This window comes from Ziziphus jujuba, chromosome 10 (assembly GCF_031755915.1).
Source record: "Ziziphus jujuba cultivar Dongzao chromosome 10, ASM3175591v1".
NCBI classification, from domain to species: domain Eukaryota; kingdom Viridiplantae; phylum Streptophyta; class Magnoliopsida; order Rosales; family Rhamnaceae; genus Ziziphus; species Ziziphus jujuba.
The window spans coordinates 7,487,543-7,508,434 of record NC_083388.1 but is presented as its reverse complement, the minus strand read 5'-3'; the positions used below and the strand labels follow the sequence as shown (position 1 = coordinate 7,508,434).

Below are 20,892 nucleotides of genomic sequence, written 5' to 3'. Positions count from 1 at the left end.
ATTAACACTAATGGAAGGGAACAGATAATTTAGTCCCATTAACGGAACAGATAATGTAGTCCCATTTTAAATTAATACGCACATGTACATATATGTGTACCTTCTATAGTTGTGTCATTGGGTATTCCTTGCCATTTAACCGTCCAGCCTCCACATTGATATCTGAGATTATCAGCATGTGTTCCACCAACAAGGATTTTCTTTGCTTTTTTATCTAATGGAAGAAAATATTTATCTGAAATTTTTTCATTCTTCAACAGAACTAAAGATTTTCGAACCGCTTCCCGTGCTAACTCCCTATGCGACTATAAAAACATGCAAAATCGAAAGCATAAAAGTTAATTTATATGTCTCAAAGTTTTGAATTCGGATCTAAGATGGAACTAATGATTCAATCATATTATGTATGTAATATATTATTAATTTAGTAAAACTATAACACAATTATAGCCTATATGAGAAGGACTACTAGTGTTCATTGGATTCGATCATGCGGCGCTTTTCATAAAAAAGGCATTAGAGGACATCAGGTGATGCTTCTTTTTAAAATAAAGCATTGCTAGTTACTAAATAAGGTTAAAAAAAAAATGTGACGCTTTGGTTAAGAAAAAACGTAGCAAAATATCAAAATACAGTGATGCTTTTCTAAAAAAAATGGTCGATAGATAACAAATTAGGTTAAATTTTTTTTTTCAGAAAAAAAAAAAAAAAAGCATCACTAGATACATAATTTAACTATGCTTTTTAAAATAAAAAAAAATAAAAATAAAAAACTAGATATATTATCAAGCAACAACGCTTGTGAAGCGTCAGCTTTATTTTGATAATTTTAACTACAACATATCAGGAGATGCTTTGTAAAGTATTGGTTTTTATTTTACATGATGCATTAATTGCATCGCCTATCATTATTTTTCTTATAGTAGAAGAAGTAGTCTATCATTTATAAATATAAAGTTTTAGAGTTTAGCAATAGGTTTTAGAGTCTAATTGTCCATATAGGACATCAAAGTCATGAAAATCACTTTCCTATTCCTAAAATGATATGAGATTGAATCCTCGATTTCCAAAATAAAAAATTGAATAAAAAGTCCAAATTTTGTGTAATGGGCCGTAGCAAACGTTAGAAACAGGATTTGTGATCTCAATGCAAATTCTTGGCGATATATGCAAATTAGTTTACCTTGCAGCCAACTTTATGAAGCAAATTAGATGCATCTGTGAAAGGATGTTCAAAAAGACCAGCAATAAATTTCACTCTCAAGATTCGTTCAACAGCGTCATCAATCCTGGCCTCTGGTATTTCCCCCGATTCGACCAAAGATGTTAAATGGTTCATAAATTCTTCAAACTCATAAGGCACCATCACCTGCGCATATATCTGATCGATTAGGCAAATAAAAGGGAAGATAAGAATCAACAAAATCAAATTGTTTGGAATGCTTGACTACATCGAATTTGGATTTGCACTATTTTAAACTTGGGGTAATAAAATTTAAAATATTTCAGTCCAATTCAACAAATGCAACATGAAGTTTAACTTCTACCATGTCTATTCCTGCATTAATGGCCCTAGCAATGCAACTGCGGTCTAGTCCACGAGGTTCCTTTAGTCTATCAATTCCTTTCCAATCGGAAAGCACAAAACCCTGCATATGAGCAGCCATGTAATATTTCACCTTAGATTTGTATTAGTATATACATAATCCAAATGTCACACGGATAATTAGTAAATAATTATATATCAAGTTTGCTTAATTAATTTACCATAAAACCAAGCTTATTTTTCAAAATTTCTGTCAAAAGATAATAATCCTCGTGCAGTTTTCTTCCATTCCAGCTAGAATAGGAAGGCATAATAATTGAAACTCCCTTAGAAATACAGTCCACATAGGGCTTAATATGAATCCCAGTTAATTCACTCTCCGATATTTCAGCATTCCCTTCATTTTTACCTCCTTTTGTACCTCCGTCTCCGACAAAATGCTTCGCACACGCTATAACATTGTCTCTGTAATAAGCAAGTTACTCAATATATTTTTTTAAAGATTACAATATATTCCAAAATTAAAAGATTTACCAGATCAAATCTAGGAATACAACAAATTACTCCGTATGTAACTTTATTTATAACCAAGAAGAAAATTCCTAATTTAAAAATAATAATAATAATTAATTAATGTTACAAAATCTTTAACTAATGTGATAATTTTGGTCAACGAAGTTGGCACATTGTTTTCTGGAAAAAAAAAAAAAAAAAGTTGGTATGGCGTGGATCATGGATTAATTAATTGTACCTTGAAAATGATACTTACCGACTAAATTGTCATGATTCATGACTAAAAAGTATTCAGAATTTAATATGTGAATCCATTTTTAATATTATTTTGACAAAGAAAGAAGGATGATAGCATAATTAACTATACATATTATTAACAAATCAAATTAATTATTGAGGAGGCATTATCGTTATTACCTTCCCTTAACAAAAGGGTAGTCCTTTGGGTATTCTGAGGGTGGCTGCCCCTGCAAGCCTGTAACAATGGATGTCATCTTTCTTACAATTTCTGTATCTTCACTGTAGCTTTCATAGGATCTTCCCCATCTTGGATCTTTGCATACCTATCAAAACTCATGATTAATTTGTTTAAAATTAATGTTACGGATATCAATATCACTTATAAAATTAATTATTAATTGATGTGTTAATAGTTGAAATATTAATATGAACTAAATATGAATAAATAAATTTGGATAAAATTTTCAATATTTTGGATATTATATTAATTAGTATATGTATTTTTATTTTTTTCCATTTTATTGCCATGGTAAATAATTATTTCGAAAAGGGGAATTTTTTCAATTTGAAGAATCATGCATGCTTTATATTTAAGAAGTGGTATTTATTTTTGAGGGACAAATATTTTTATTTCAAAAAAGTTCTCAAATAAATTTTGTGTACATAACAATATGCTTATTGTCCCCTCCTGATTAATGTTTAATTTAATAACCACGATATGTAATAAATAATAATAATCATAATTTACCAAAAAATAATATTTAGTATTTACCACCATATAAATGGTTATCGTGCCCATGATTATCAAGACTGGTGATTGAGAACAAATGTCCTTCAAAATCAATTGGCCCAAAAAAAAAAAAAAAATGACGTTCAAAATAAAATAAAATAAAATAAGAAAAGAATAAACTAAAGTCCTTCTAAAGCAATTGGTGATCATTCAGTAATTTTTATTTTTCCCTAAAAAAACATTTTGTGACAGAGACAGATATTGACATACGTACCGCCACACATGGAGCAAAAGTACAGTTAATGCCACTCGCTCTAACTTCATGAGCTGTTGCAATTCCAATTCGATGTACCAAATTTTCATCTCTATCACACATCAAAAGAGTAGAGTGACAATTAAACATTTTTAAAATGGAGCATTGTTGACCATTTTTATACCTAAAAGTCTGAGCGCTATTGTTTGAATATTAATTAGAAGAATTCTTGTTTATGTATTAATTTGTAATTTACTATATTTAAATCAGTTTTAACTTTTAGAAAATTAAATTTTTATACAAAATAGTAAAAAATTAGTTGATAACTGATATATAAATATGAATTTCACTGATGATATTTACTAATAATAATAAATATTATTTTTCTAAAAGTCTACTGTAAAAAGAGAATTAAGCTGCTAACTTATGGCAAAAGTCAAAAGTTTTCAACCTATACTTCAATATCACAAAAAGTAAAAATAAAAATCATAAGCAAAAAAATAAGACACGAAAGTTGTTTTTTTTTTTTTTTTTTTTTTTTTAAAAAGAAGAGAAGGTAAATCTTTCATTTTTTATTTTTGTTATATTTTTATGAACAGTTATTAACTAATAACTTGTTTGGTTATTTGTTTAAAAACTGTTTTTCGGTTCTAGGAACAAAAATATACAGAATTTTTTTTAAGTATTAAAAAAAAACTAGTTCTGTTCAGTTTATGGCTAATGTATGAATACTCTACCCCAAAAAAAAAAAAAAAAAAGAAAAGTACAAATTAACCAAACTAAGCTAATTAGTTCAAAGGAAAATTGTAAAGGAGCCCAACTTTGAGTTCCAAATTTTTTTCAAATGAAATATGGCTTGATATTTCAACTCATATTTTTTTTTCTTATTTTAATTATATATCCATGTGGTAACCTAGTTAATTTAGAAATTGTTCCCCCCCCCAAAAAAAAAAAAAGCCAAAATTTGAAATTTACTCCTTGATATAAAATTCTTATCATAAATGGGACAGCTAGATAGGAATAAATTCTCATGTTTGAAGCTTAGTTGAACTTACGAGAAAAAATATCTCCCATACCAACTTAAGTGCATCTTATTTTTAAAGTGAGATACTTTAAGCATGGCCATTGAATGTGTCAAACTTTATATATAAAATTATATAGAATATAATGATTATAGAAGATAAATTTTCGTTTTAAAAAAGTAAAATACTCCTTATTCTAGTCCAATTTAATATTACACACACACACACACACATATATATATATATATATATATATGAAAAGTCAAGAATTTGAAAATGAAGGAATTGAGCTGTAAATATTCCAGGGTATTTTTATAAAAAAATAAAATAAAAAATAAAGAAACTGTATAAGATAGATAATAAAACTGAGGAGGACAACATATATGTGAACTAGAAAACAAACCTTGTGGCACCAAGCCCAATGTTGTGAGGGAAAATAGTGGCACCAACCACACTGCCGTTCCCGTGTACTGCATCCACACCGTATATCAGCGGTATCCCAAGCCGTGACTCAACGGCACCCTTTTGGAAGTCGTTCACCATTTCAGCCCAATCACCCGACGACGCCTTCTTAAATGGTCCGCTGCCAGTACAACTTAGCATACCCCCTACGTACATGCATACCACACAATTCTTGAATTTTCCTTAGTTTTTAAATTTCAAAGGGTTAAAAAAGAAAAAAAGAAGTTTAATGAAAACTTCAAAGAAGCATCATTGTAATTTTACTGTTACATTTATATTCCATGTAAAATTACAAATCATCATCATTAGTATTTTAGATTTATTAATACGATGTTCCTAACTTATATGCGATATGCATGAATTAGTTAATATGATCTTCTTAACTTGTATGCAATATGCTTGAACGTATACGGAAGACAGATAAGAGTGAGAGAGAGAGAGAGAGAGAAAGAGAGGTACCAATGCAGAAGTCCCTAAGAATTTGTGGGTTGGCCACTCGGCGTTCAATTTGGGTCATCTGACCGATCTTCTCTTTCAATTCCATACGAGGAAGCAAATCTTTGACCCGAACTTCTATCGGCATCTCCGGATTTCTATATATTGGAATTCTCATGTCTTCCAGTACTTGGACGTCGTTCATTGGTCTTAATCAAACTCCGAGCATGCGGTGCAAAAGCCCACTTAACCAATCTTGTGTTTTGCTTTGTAATAATCGACTACTTATTCCATTTAAAATAGAGTTTCGCAAAGCCTGCAAGATTGACTTCGACTTAGAAATCACCATCACTATGACCATCCACACAGGAATACAAAACGACGTATAGTTTTTTTTTTTTTTTTTTTTTTTCCTCTCTCTCTCTCTCTCGGCTTTAATCTGTATACAACTAACAAATAAATAAATAGAATAACAAATAAAAATAAAAAACAACCCTACGTGACAAATAAGAATAAAAAATAACCCGACAACACGTCGGAATCGAGACAGGCACCTTGTTAATTATTGCGGGTGGTGGGTCACGTTGTAATGAGCTATAACTTTTGAATATGCTTAAACAAATAAAAAAAAAACAAAAATTTTGAAAAAGATGCCTGATTAAAATTCTACATTACCACTTGCCTTTCAGTTTCTCCGTCCCTCTAATCAATAATGTCCACGTCGTAATTATTGCCGTTACTTTCGTCCGTCTCATTCGAAGTGGATGCCCCTGGATTTGTTCACACCGTCTTGCTTATAGGGGGTGGTCAAAAACACATCTCACGGCCCAATATATCTATCAGGTTTTCCTTCTCATCATTTTACGAACCAGGTCCAGAAATAAGTTCCAACTTCTCATCTAATCCCCAATGATGGCAGTTCTCAAAATCCCTCCTAATCCCATCTTCACCAAAGCAGAAAATAAATAAATAAAAATAACAACTAAAACAAAAACCACAGCTTGTTCATTGCTAAAATAAAAAATTAAAAAAAATTAAAAAAATAGTTTTTAGATTCTGAAAACTCTTTGAGACCCAGTTAGTAGGAGGAACAGGAAGACCCAAATCTCATTCAATTTGAAGAACCACTTAGAAAATACAATAAACAAAGAAAGAGATCCGGAAAAGAGAATATTGATGATGAAAGATTTGGGCTTTGGGAACCATTGATGTTCATTATCCTCATCTCTATTTTGAAACAATTCAATCACAATACTCTCACTAAGTTTCTGAACTTTTCTTCACCAATAGCGCCTCTCATCTTAGAGAAAGCAAATAGCAACAGTTGTTAACGGCAAAATGATAAAGAAAGTAACGGAGTGACGCTTCCCTTCATCACGATTGTCTTTTTAAATGACGTAAGTGAGACAGAAAATGGAACGGACAATTGAGGATTCTCATTTTAAAAGCTACCACATGCTACATGCCATATAGAAACTTATATTAACTGTATAAGTAATTTAGTCCAACAACCCACTCATAATCAAACATTTAATTAATACCGAAAAGTCAGAAAAATATATATGTATAAAAATTTCAAACATTAAATAAATAATCATATTAAAGAAAATTATCTTAAAAAAAAAAAAACAGAGAGACTATTTGAAAATCCTTCTAAATTTAAGATATGATGCTAAAATCCCCTCTTCCTAATTTATTAAAAAAGAAAAAAACAGAGAGATAATTTCCTCTTAATAAAATAAATTGAAAGAAAACTAAAGAGCTGGAAAAACCAGCATATACAAATTAATCTCCAAAAAATAAAAGAATAACTATTGGGTACACAAACCATATATAATGTTAACAAATTACTTCATTTTGCTTTTTTTGTTTGAAAATTTTACTGTTAACAAATTACGTTATTTTTTTTTCTAAATTTTTTGTCAACAAATTACTTTATTTTTCTTTCTTTCTGAAAAAAAAAAATCAAACAAAGATCAATTGTTTTATTTATGTAAATTACAACCATCTTTTTAAGAAGATCTTATTTTATATTTTATGACATTTATAAATACACCATATTTGCATATATATATATATATATATATAATAAGGTTTTTATCATTTTCTCAATTGATTCATCACAACAACCTTACAATCTATTCTTCTTCCGTGCATGAAAATTTCAAAACTGACCACGCCAACTGGACCAGTAAACATGCAGAACAAATTATGAGTCGAAATTAGGCACGGCAAATAGAATATGTGTTCTGTTACTAAGATGATGAGTCTTCTTTACTAAAAATTTCTAGGAAACTGACAGATATGGTGATTGTATCACAAAACATTCCATGCTTTCGTCACTCGTTCACCAAAAAAAAAATGCCTTCGTCACCAATGTAAAACATCGACTCCCCTCAACCCCAAAGTAAATCTTCAATACAAGAGTATATATTTCCATGCTCACAAGCATATGTGGGACTCATATATGTGGGACTCACAAGCGTATGTGGTGGGATTTCCATGTATGCTTGTGAGATATAGTACTCTCAAAGAACCATATATTTTTTCCTCATCACCAAATGCGAATTAAAACTGAAGCTTTCATGTCTTTGGAGCATGGTAGCGTAGTAATTTGCTGGATGGATATTGCCCAAATGAATGATGTGTTTGCTGATACATTCCTTCTTACCAAAAGGAAAACAGCAGTTTTAAATAGAAAAGAAAAAAAGAAATAGGTAGAAAAGAAATAGATATAGCAGTAGAATATAAAATTTTATTAGAAATAAATTTTATTCATTTATAAGTTCTCCTGTAGTCAATACAATTAGTACGACTAAACTCACTTTTTTATCCATAAATAACTATTAGTACATAGAAGAAAATACGGAACATATAAAGAAACTATTAACTGTTACTATCAACTGCTTCTACAAAAAAACTGACGCTGGACCCTCCTATATGGAAAGTAATTAGAGGTAAAAAATACACATATACTTAGCGATTAGGACCCATATGCCAAATTTGGTACATATCATCCCACCCCTCTCAGTTCATCCTTGTCCTCAAGGATGGTGATAGGATCAGAAATCAAGGGCAAGCTTAGAGATACTACATGAATTGGAACTTCTTATTTCTTAAGTAAACTTATATGGAAAGCATTCTAAATTAGTGATCCCGCACAAAGCTCCAAAATCCTTATGATGGTAAGGTTGTGTTGTAAATCCTTTGGAAGTTGGCATCGATTGCGAAGGAGGTCATCCATTGCTTGGACGTTAGTCGTGCCAAGGACATACAAGTCATGGAGGGCGGTAGAATCCTATAAACGACTTCAAATAATGATATTTTGTACGTGAGATTTTTTAAATGAAAGTTTAAAGTTATGGAGTTGCTGTCCATTATATAAGGTATAAAGTTGCATCCATAGCAAGGAGTAGGACAAACTTGTTAAGAATCCTTTTTATGGAAGGAATTAAAGTCATGTTCTACTGATTGCTGCACTAGATGGATGCACAGACCTTGTAAGTTGGTAACAATCATCCGCAAAGTCACATTGATTCGTTCAAATTTGGTTTATGCCTTGCCAAAATGTCTAGAATTTCACTTTGGAATTCAGCATTTGTTTTCCTACATATGTCCATAAAAATATGCTCTAATACTAATGATACGTTCCTTTTTACCAAAAAGAAAACAACAATTTTAAGTAGAAAAGGAGAGAAGAAATAAGTAGAAGAGAAAAAGATAAAAAGATAAAGATAAAGTGTGAATAAAAATAAACTTCATTGATTCATAAGTTCTTTCACAACCGACATAATAGTTAAAGGCTAAACCTACTTTCGTATCCATAAGTAATTAATAGAACTGGCTAAATCCACTTCTCTATTCACAAGTAGCTACCAGTATTTTGAGAAAAATAAAGAGCACGTAAAAAAACTATTAACTGCTTCAACAAAGAAACTAATGTTGAACCCTTTTACATGAAAAGTAATTAAAGGTATAAGACACACATACACATAGAGACTAGGATCTATATGCCAAATTGGTTACATATCATTTTCCTACATATTTCGCTTGGCTAAGCATGCATTTCCTAGTCATTGATCCACTTTGCAAGACTTGATTTTATAACCTAGAAGAATGAGCTGGGTTATAACATAATAGCATTAACCATACTTTCTTTATTAATTTGTATCCCTTTTATTTAGCATTTTAAAATTTCCACCATTTATCAACAACGCACACCGTTACCGTAGGACCGTCGATGATATACTCGCTGGTGACAACTGACAAACTAGTGAGTGGATGGAGAAATTAAAAACAGAAAAAACAAAATTAAAAGGAAAAATGAAAAACAGCACACTATTGCCGATGCAAGGACGGCTGACGACTAGCAAAGATAGTGATGACAAGTCAAGTCAATATTTTGTTTTATTGTATTTTATTTTTTGCGAAAACAGTCAAAGTCTTTGTTTATTTGTGTTGTAAAGCATGCAGAATTGATTAGATATCTAGTGTATCCAGCGAATAAAAGTCCGCAATATGCATGCATAGATGCTTTACCAGTTTAATTAAATCTAGTCCAGGCTCCACCATCCACAAGTCCATGATTTTATTGGGCAAATGATCCACCTGTCCCTCATCAAATTTGCTTTTTCATCAAAAAGTTTTTTTTTTTTTTTTTGGAGAAAAAACAAAAAGGAGCATATTTCTTTTTTAAGACTTTTCGTTCTCCCTATCACTTTGAGGAGGGATCCAGCTCAGCACTATATATTGGCAAAAAGGCTAGGCCAGTAAAACCACGAGTTGTTGACGGGCTGAACTTTCTTCTTCTTAATCCCATGAATATTGAACCGTGTTCGTTGGGGTCAACTTTACTTAATAATTCTTTTTTGAAGAAAACTTTTATAAATAATATATATATATATATATATATTGGTAGAAAACGGGGTAAAAAAAAACCCCCAAAGAACAACAAAATGAAACAACAATTAAACGCCGTAAACAAATCCCCATAAAATAGGCAAACAACAAATCTGTAGCCTAATTACCAAAAAACCAAATCTCTAGCCTCCTTAACAGGAGAGGGAAAAAAATGAATTCCCAGAGAGCAAGAACGAATTTACCAACTTTTGGAAATAATTGAAAACTAGCTGATTCACAAAAATAAATATATAAATAAATAAATAAATAAATAAAGCTAGTTGTAATAATCTTTCAATCAATATATATTAAAAATATGAATAAGTGAATCTTTATAACAAATAAAATTCAATACAAATCAATACAATAATAACACATTATTTTACCACATTAATTGATCAACAAATTAGTGTACATTTTATTTACCTATAGCATTATTACTATGGTTAACTTCAAAAGTGTATTTTTTTTTTTTTTTTATCGTGAGTGTTAAATGATTAATTTTTAAATCCAGGAAGATGATTCAGATTGTATTTTTCCCAATCCTAAAGATTGATGAAAGTCTATGCAATTTTCCCATAGATTTTGAGCCTCATTCAAATTAAAGATTTTGTACTATTTACAAAGATATAGATTAGTACTAAGTAAATTGATTCACCAAAAAAAATATTAGTATCGAGTAAGTAAGAGTATTTTATTAATTTCTTAGTCAGTAAAACTTATTGATTTTTTTTTTAATTGTCTTATGAATCTGTTATTTTTCACAAAGCCCAAGGATCTAAACAAAGAATATGAAACCTTCTGTCATTTTTATGGAAACTATAAAGAAGAGGAAAAAAGATAACCAGAAAACAAAAACTTTTATTTGATTTGAAAGGTTATGAGCTGTGGCAGAAGGAGACTATTCTTTGGCCCCCAGGGTAAAGTATGTGGAATACTTCTCTCCCTGATGATATGGGATGTGATCAGTGAAGAAAATATCGATGTTGATAAAAATATCGAAGGTATGAATTTACAGAAATATCGATGGAAATATCGATTAGGTTACGGAAAGTGTAAATTTTTAATTTACAATACAAATTTTAAGATATAAAATAATTAATTTAATAAAATAATATAAAATTTCAATAATTAAAATATAATAATAATAAAATATAATAAAATACTCATCCAATTAAGCATATATACTAAAATTTTATATAATATATAACAAAAAAATTAACAATGTTATTTATTTATTTTTAAATAGTTAAAATCAAATTTATTAAAAAAATAAATAAAATTAAATTAAACACTAAGATAAAAAAATAAAAAAAATAAAGAGATATGTATTAAAATACTACATATAAAAAAATCATGTATTATCTTTTATATAATATAATATTATCATATTATTATTTTATTATAAAATATTATCATATTTTATTTATTTATTTTTTTTTTGCTTTCTCTTTCCTTCCCCCCATGTGGAAATTTCTTTCTTATCCTTTCTTCTTCTTCTTCTCTTCTTTTCGTCTTCTTTCTCCCTCTCTTCTCTGCCAGATCACAACCAACCCACATCACAGCCGCCGACATCTCCCTAAGAAATCCACCGAAAACCGACAACTTCTCGCCGACTTCTCCATTGGAATTTCCACTATATCCACCCAAAAAACGAAATCTCGACCGACTCCTGCATTTCAAGGCGAATTCGGCAACATTCCGGTGACACCCATGACAAAAACTCTTCCCCCCCTTTTGGTGTCAGAGGTGTTCGACAACCGACAAAATCGACGACTTTTCGCCGGTGTCATCGACATTTGCTTCACTGGGTGTGATGAATCAAGAAAAGCTCATGGTTGCCAAGCCAAGGAAAAAAAATCATAAACTAATAAAAGAAAAAAAAAATTGTGTGGACCAATGCCCTCTACTCGAACCAATTATGAAAAAATCCAATCCATTTTAAAAATTAAAAATTTTCCAGTGTCAACTTTTTTTCTTTTTTTTTTTTAACAAATTGAAATTCTCATGCTAAACTTATTAATTTAAATGAATTTTTATTATTTTTTTCAAAAAATACCCTTTAATTTCCCTCTTCTTCTCTCTTTCTTCGTACTCTCTTTCACTTCTGCAACATTAATACAACAGTTTAGATTAGTATGTGAATTTTTTTTGTATCTAGATTTGTATGGAAAAAAATCAAGATGTAAAAGGTATATATATATATATATATATATTAAAAAAAACACACACACACACGCGCGCGCGTACACAGAGAAAATCCTGATTCCCATTGGTAACACCAATGCCTGACCACAGAACATGGCCAGAATTAATTAAACAAGCCATGCGACAGTATTCAGCAAAATATCCTACTTCTACAGTTATGCCACTCTCACCGCATCGTCAAATCAAACCCTGAGAAGAACAACGTAAATATATTTACGTGCACGCAACTGACACCTTCTCCAAAGACAAAAAATGCTGCTTATATTCATTCACCAAAAACCAAAAAAATAAAATAAAATAAAAAATTGCTGCTCATATTTACTATTGGGCATAAGACCATTCTTAAGGCAACAAGATTAAAGGAAAAGTAAAAAAAAAAAACGTGTTTTGGGTTTGACAATTTCTATTGCCAAAAGAAAATCTCTCTCCCCATAGTAACATTGCAAGGGGGGAGGGAAAGGAGTATAAGGTGGATAGATTTAATTTTAAAGTAATAAACATTATAATCAAAATAAACATTAATTTCAAACTAATAAATATTTTTAGGAGGGTCTACATAAATATAAAAAAAAAAAAAAAATTTGATTCAATTAATTACCTGACCAATATATCTGAAGCGCACCTTCAACAAGCAAATTCTCTCTTCCCCACCTATCCGCAGTAAAAATAGCAACTATTATAATAATCACATTTACTAAACCGGTAACAACAGAGGACAAAGGAGATGCATTAATATAATATATATAGTAAGAATGAATGATCAAAAATATATTTAATAAATTTATATTTTTTTTAGTCAATAATATATGGTAAGTTAATAATTATGTATATTATTATTAATAAAAAAGTATAGCACAAAATACATATTTGATAAAAAAATTATTAATTAAAATATATAAATAATTTATTATAATTATAATATATGTTATAAAATATTATCTTAATACTACATAAAATTCTTGAATGATTGAAAAATTTTAATCTATTTCTCGTTTTCATGATATGTGAAATATAAAAAATAATTATTAAAAATTATATTTTATTAATAATTTTATATGTAATTATTAATATGATTGTCATATTTATATTAAACATAACTACCTTTATTAATAATCATTATATAATATAAGTTAACTATATACAAAATTCTTATTTTTTTGGTCATTAAGTTTAAAACGGTATCCATGAATTATTACTTGACGATATTTCATAAATATTTTACCAATTCATTTGGCTACATTTACAGAAAATATACTCGTTGCATATCTTTATGATATTTATCTACTTTATAATATATATAATTTATTTCATATGTATATTTATATTTTTGTTGTTATTATAATTTATATCTACTTTATGATATTTATAGAAATATTAAATTATTATGATAAAAATTTAATGGATAGATATGAATAATATTTATTAATTTTTTAATAAAAAATTTTTAAAAATTAAATTCAATAGAAATTTTTATAAAAATTATAAATTTTTTTCACAAAAATAGGAAGAAATTGGTAATGGTATTAAATGAAAATTTCAATGAAAATTTTACTATTTTATTTGAGGTCAAAATTTTCTATCCACTATTTAAAGTTATGAAAAATTTGTAATAAAAATTCTATGAAAGTTTCATATTTTTTTAAACTTTGGGTATATCCTAATAGCATTAAGATACTTTCTTTGTATCCCTTTTCTAGCATTTTATTAATTTCCTCTATTTATTAACAACGGCTACCTTTCTTGGAGGACCATCTATGATATACTCGCAGGTGACAACTGACAAACCAGTGAGTCGATGAAGAAGATTTAAATTCCAAATAAAAAGCATGAAAAAAGATTTTCTTGAAAAAAAAAAAAAAGGAAAATAAAAGCAGCAAATTATTGCCGATGAAAGGACTGCCGACGACCTATAGTCAAGTCAAGTCAATTTTCTTTTGTTTTTTTTTGGTGAAAATAGTCAAGTCCTTGCCTTTTTTTGTTTTGTAAAGCATGCAGTATTGATAAGATACCTAGTGCATGTCCGGTTAACAAAAGTCTGCATGCATGAATGGACGCATTACCTATTTAATAGCAACCACAAGCAATTCTTGATGAAATTGCTTTTTCATCAAAATGAAATTTTCTTTTTTTTTTTTGAAAAAAAAAAAAATAGGGTACGTTTCTTCTTTAAGACTTTTATTCTCTCTTATCACTTTTGAGGAGAGACTTAGCTCATCACAGCCCATTGGTCAAAAGGCTAGGCCGTGAAACCATGAGTTGCTGACGGGCACGTAGCACTGAACTTTTTTCTTTTTCTAATATTTATATGTCATGCGAAGGGTAATACCTATCTAATACCATGAATGAACCTATTACCAAAAAATAAAATAAAATCCCATGAATGAACCGTGTTAGTTGGGGTCAACTTAAATAATTTTTTTTGAATAACATTAATATATATATATATGTAGTCCGTATATGGTACGGACGGTGTTCATGCAGATCACAGTATTAGTAACAATCTGTCATTAATACTGCGGTTTTCATGCGAACCGTTCTCATCATAGAATTTCCATATATATATGTATATATATATTGGTACAGAACAGGGAAAAAAAACCCAAAGAACAACCAAACTAATCAACAATTAACTGCAGGTAAGAAATCCCCGTAGGATAGGCAAACAACAAATCTCTAGCCTAATTACCAATACAAAAAATCTCTAGCCTCCTTAACAGGAGTGACAAAAAAAAAAATGAATTCCCAAAGAGCAAGAATGGATGTACCAACTTTCGTAAATAATTCAAAGCTAGCTGATTCACAAAAATATTAAAAAAAAAAAAAAACTTCAAAGCTAACTGTAATAATTTTTCAGTCCATATTATTAAAAAAATATGAATAAGAAATTTTTCATAACAAGTAAAATTCACTACAAACTAATGCAATAATAACATATCATTTTACCATATTAATTGATCAACAAGTTAGTATATCTTTTATTTATCCATGGCATTATTACCATAGTTAACTTTAAAAGTATATATATATTTTTTAATCATGAGTATTAAATAATGAATTTTAAATCTTGAAGATGATTCATATTATATATTCCCCAATCCTTAAGGCTGATGAAAGTATATGCAATTTTCCAATAGATTTGGAGCCTCATTCAAATTAAACATTTTGTACTCTTTATACAGATATAGATTAGTACCGAGTAAATTAATTCACCAAAAAAAATATAGTGAATAACAGTATTTTATTAATTTCTTAGTCACCAAAACTTATTGATTATTTTTTAGTTTTCTTAATGAATATATTATTTTTTTAAGCCCTAAGAATCCAAACAAAGTATATGAACCTTTTGTCATTTTTATGAAATTAGAAAGAAGAGGGAAAAAGATGACCAAAAAGTTAAAACTTTTATTTGATTTGAAAAGTTTTGAGCTGTGTGAAAAGGAGACTACTCTTTGTGCCCTAGGGGACATAGGACGTGGAAAACTTTTGTCCCTGGTAACATTGGGGGGTCTCATGAATCATGAAAAACTCATGGTTGCCAGGCCAAGGAAAAAAAAAATAAAAAATAAAAAATAAAAAATCATAAACTAATAAAAGGAAAAAATAAAAAAATAAAAAAAAGTTCTTTGGACCAATGCTCTCTACTCGAACAAATTATGAAAAAAATCCAATCCATTTAAAAATTAAGATTTTCCCGCATCAGCTTTTTCTTACAAATTGAAATTCTCACACTAATCTTATTAATTTAAATGATATATATTTTTTTTAAATACCCTTCAATTTACCTCTTCGTCTCTCTTTTTCACAAGAGTTTGGATTTTTATGTGAATTTTCTTTTGTATCTTAAAAAAAAAAAAATCAAGTTGTAAGAGGTAAATATTAAAAAAAAGAAAAGAAAAGAAAAAAACCACCCAGAAAATCCAATATCTGACCACTATCATCTATCCTGCTCATTGGTATCTCCCTGATTCCACTAATGACAATAAATTCTCCCTGAATATTTGGAACTCATATGGCACCATCACCTAGATGTATATATATATATATATATTTATAATCTCTTCTTAGTCAATTAAAAATTAAAGAAAAATAAAAGGTTATGAATTCGCAATATATATAAACCTAATATATATATATATATATCTTATTGTTATATCACCATTGATAATCATCAGTAAAAAGCTAACAAAAGAAACATAGAATTGATTTGGACTTCAAAACTTGTATTTCAACTTGTACCATATCAATTCCTGAATTAATGGCCACTGCGGTGCAATTGCAGCGAGATTGCATAAGTCGATCAACACCCCTTGAATCAGAAATAACAGTACCCTGCACTACCGTCCATGTACTTAATTGATTGAGATTTATCTAGATCTTAATGTACTTTTATATATTAATCTATGTTACAACAATGACATTTTCAGAAATTAAATCATACATTAATTACAATCGAAACAATGAAACATTGATTTAGAACAAACCTTGCACCAAAATTTAAAGCTCATATTATTTTGATGATGAAAAAAACCATCAATTGGAAGTAGAGGGAGAAATTAAGAACGAAGCGCTATAAATATAATTATAAAAATCTCAATTTGTCAGCTAGAATAAACGTAATTAGTAAAGTTCGCTACATATTTTTATATTTCGAACCAATCTTGTATTCTCTCATTAATCATGTTCCGAATATGTTATATGTAATACATTTTTATGTTTCTCAACAAAAAATTTGGATAACAGTTATATAATTGCAATCAGGCTAGGAATCATGAGAAAACCAATGCGTTGCAAAACAATACCCAAGTAAAAGACTTTTGGATTTACCTTAAAACCTAGCTTATCTTTGAGAATATAACGGTGAACATGCAATTTAGTTCCATTCCAGCTAAAATAGGAGGCCATTATAGTGGAAACACCTTGAGAAATGTAGTCCACATAAGGCTTCATATGAATCCTTTCTAAAACATCGCAAGGACTGAATGTCCTTCATTCATACTGTCCTTTGTGCCTCCATCTCCCACAAAATGCTTAGCACATGCAACAACAGTGTGTCTGTAATAAATTCATTGAGAAAACTTATCACATAGAAGAGAGAATTCCTAACTAAACATTTTTGTTATAAAATCTTTAACTAAAGTAACAAAAAACTGGTTCACCTATTTTATTGCCATGTAATGTTATTGAATCTCAAATAAAGTTTTTATGATTTTGTACTTGAAAGTGGTATTAGCCTAATTAAATTCACATTATTAGGAAATATATATAGTAATTGATTTCTAAATTAATTTCAGATGGAAGTAAGTATGATATAACATAACTTTTGATAGTATAGTATGTATAATAAGTTAAATACTAATGGTTTTTATAATCACTATACCTTCCGGCAACAAAAGGATAGCCTTGCGGTTGTCCCCCGGTGGCTACCCCTGCAAGGCTGTAACAATGGAGGTTATGTAAGATTTTTAGAACAAAAAACATAGCAAAAACGAAAGAGAAAGAAGCTTAAACTGGTATGGTGAACACCCTCATTCATTTTGGACAGAACATATAACCAAAAGTTTTCAAAAACAGTAAACCACCTAATTTTCACCTACTACTGTAGTAATCATGTTCCCAAAAGACAAGTCATACTTTGGCTACCTAATACAATAGTATTTTTACCAAAAACTGAAAGTACAGTAACTAATCATTACAAAGCAACTTATGACAGCAACAAAAGTGACATTACACTAACATTTCTCCTTGGCACTTTTGCTGGAAACACTAAAATCGTTTCTTAATGTTTCAAACATGTTTCTTAGCAAAGATTTTGTCAAAATATCAGCAAGGTGGACCTTAGAACTGCAATGAACCAGCTTCACTTCACCATTTCTTTCAGCTTCTCTCATAGCATGATATTTGACTGGAATATGCTTTGTTCTTCTATGTTGACCTGGATTTTCAGCAATGGAAATTGCAGACTTGTTGTCACAGTATATAGTGGTAGCTTTTTCTTGCCTCTCATTTAAATCAACAAGCAATTTTCTTAGCCATAACGCTTGATTTGAAGCAGCAGCAGCAGCAATATATTCAGCTGCAGCTGTGGATTGAGCAACTGAACCTTGTTTTTATGAGCTCCATGAAAAAAGACCCGAACCAAGGGAAAATAAGTACCCTGAAGTACTTTTTGAATCCTCGAGGCTTCCAGCCCAATCACTATCAACATAGCCCATCAACTTGCCTTCTTCTTGTTTCAAAAACCAAACATCATAGTCTATGGTGCCTCTAATGTACCTTAGCACTCTTTTAGCTGCAAAATAATGCATATGTGATGGAGCATGCATAAATCTAAAGAGCAAGCTCACAAAAAACATAATGTCAGATCTAGAAGCAAATAAATATAGCAAATTTCCAATAAGGCTTCTATAGGTTGAAACTTCAATCTTGGCAGCACCATCTTCAAGTTCAAATTTTTTATTGTAAACCATTGAAGTGTCAACTGGATGACACTTCTCCATGTCAAACTTTTTAAGTAGTTCCCCAGCATACTTCTTTTGGGATAAGAAAATGCCATGACTAAATTGATATAATTCCATGCCAAGAAAGTAGTTCATCACTCCTAAATCTGACATTTCAAACACCTTTTGCATTTCAGATTTAAACTCCAACACACTTTGTGGATCTCCTTCTGTAATAAACAAGTCATCAACATATAGAGAAACAATCAATTTTTCATCATTTGAACCTGACTTCACATACATAGTAGGCTCATTCTCACTCCTTTTAAATCCCTTTCAATAAGGTATGAGTCAATTCTGCTATACCAAGCTCTAGGAGCTTGTTTCAATCCATAAAGAGCCTTATGCAATTTATAAACTTTGTCTTCCTTTCCTTGAACAACAAAGCCTTCAAGTTGTTCAACATATACTTCTTCTTGCAGGTAACCGTTTAAAAATGCAGAGTTCACATCTAAATGGTAAACTTTCCAGCCTTTTTGAGCAGCAAGTGCTAGTAGAAATCTGATTGTCTCATGTCTTGCAACTGGTGCAAATGTATCTCCATAATCAATACCAGGTTGCTGCACATAACCTTTAACTACCAATCTTGCTTTATGCTTGTTTATTATACCATCTGCATTGAGTTTGGTCCTAAAGACCCATTTCACTTCAATGGCCTTTTTGCCTTGGGGTTTGTTCACCAATTCCCAAGTTTTGTTTTTGTTTATCATATTGATTTCAGTTTTCATGGCCTCTCTCCATGTCTCGAACTGATTTGCGTCATAGAAAGTAGTTGGATCACACAATGCTAGGTTGCATCTCTCATATACATTAGTCAAGGGTCTTGTACCTCAAACATCGGACATGGGTCTTGTAGCTCGGACATCGAATAGGAGTCTTGTATCTCGGACATCGGACAGGAGTCTTATAGCTCAGACATCGGACATGAGGCTTATAGCTCGGACATTGGACAAAGGTCTTATATCTCGGACATCAGATAGGAGACTTGTATCTCGGACATCGGACAAGGATCTTGTATCTCGGACATCGGACAGAAGGGGTCTTGTATCTCGGACACTTCTCTTGGATGCATCAATGAAGGGTCTTGTACCTCGGATGCTTTTCTCGGATGCATCAGTCAAAGGTCTTATACCTCGGATGTTTCTCTCGGATACATCAGTCAGAGGTCTTGTACCTCGGATACTTCTCTCATATACATTAGTCAAGGATCTTGTACCTCGGATTCCAATAGCATCTTCATCATTTGAATTAGTCTCCTCCTAAATCTAATCATGTTCTTGGATAAAATTCTTTTCTGAGGCTTGAACTTCACTTTTTTCCCAATTCCAAACAGTATCTTCATCAACTTTAACATTCCTACTAACAATTAGCTTGTCAGTCTTCAATTGATATACTCTGTACCCTTTTGTGTTGCTGCTGTAACCAACAAAAATTTCCATATCAGCTTTTTGACCTAACATGTCTCTCTTAATTTCAAGAACATGTGTATAACAAATGCTCCCAAATATCTTCAAATGCTTCACAGTAGGCTTGACTCCATACCACACCTCATATAGAGTTTTAAACTCCAATACTTTAGTTGGTAATCTATTTAGCAAATACACTGAAGTATTCACTGCTTTAGCCCAAAACTTCTTTGGTAATTGCTTCTTAAACAACAAGCATCTACACATCTCCATAATAGTCCTATTCTTCCTCTCACTAACCCCATTTTGCTAAGGTGTATAGGAAGAGGTCAACTGATGTTGAATTCCAGCTTCTTTGCATTGCAACTCAAACTTTTGAGCTGTATATTCAGTCCCATTATCTGATCGTATCACGTTGATGCTACATTTTGTTTGATTTTCAACCACGGCTTTAAAGCAGGTGAATATCTCAGCAACTTCAGATTTTTGTTTCAGAAAATACACCAAATATATTCTGGAGAAATCGTCTATGGAAGTGAGAAATATCTACTACCGTTAATAGAATTCTCACTCATAGATCCATATACATCACTATGAATCAACTGAAGCTTTTCAGAGGCTCTCCAAGCACCTTTCGGAGGGAATGGCAGCCTTTGTTGTTTACCAAGCTGACACACTTCA

At 30.4% G+C, this 20,892-nt stretch overlaps 1 protein-coding gene across 3 annotated transcripts in view; it reads right to left on the bottom strand.

The window, feature by feature from the left end:
• Nucleotides 1-20,892, bottom strand: part of LOC107410850 (uncharacterized) — a 36,311-nt gene that overhangs the window by 1,214 nt on the left and 14,205 nt on the right. The window contains exons 1-9 of one of the 3 annotated variants that reach the window (XM_048468358.2): nucleotides 5,884-6,567; nucleotides 5,226-5,517; nucleotides 4,708-4,912; nucleotides 3,304-3,394; nucleotides 2,477-2,622; nucleotides 1,768-2,011; nucleotides 1,548-1,649; nucleotides 1,184-1,369; nucleotides 101-305 (exon numbers count right to left, since the gene is read on the bottom strand). In XM_048468358.2, the coding sequence (XP_048324315.2) occupies nucleotides 101-305; nucleotides 1,184-1,369; nucleotides 1,548-1,649; nucleotides 1,768-2,011; nucleotides 2,477-2,622; nucleotides 3,304-3,394; nucleotides 4,708-4,912; nucleotides 5,226-5,406 (1,360 nt within the window). In that variant the 5' untranslated portion in view covers nucleotides 5,407-5,517; nucleotides 5,884-6,567. Of the gene's footprint in view, nucleotides 1-100; nucleotides 306-1,183; nucleotides 1,370-1,547; nucleotides 1,650-1,767; nucleotides 2,012-2,476; nucleotides 2,623-3,303; nucleotides 3,395-4,707; nucleotides 4,913-5,225; nucleotides 5,576-5,883; nucleotides 6,568-20,892 lie in introns of those variants that run through there. The other 2 variants (XM_048468360.2, XM_060812027.1) reach the window with 2 other exon arrangements.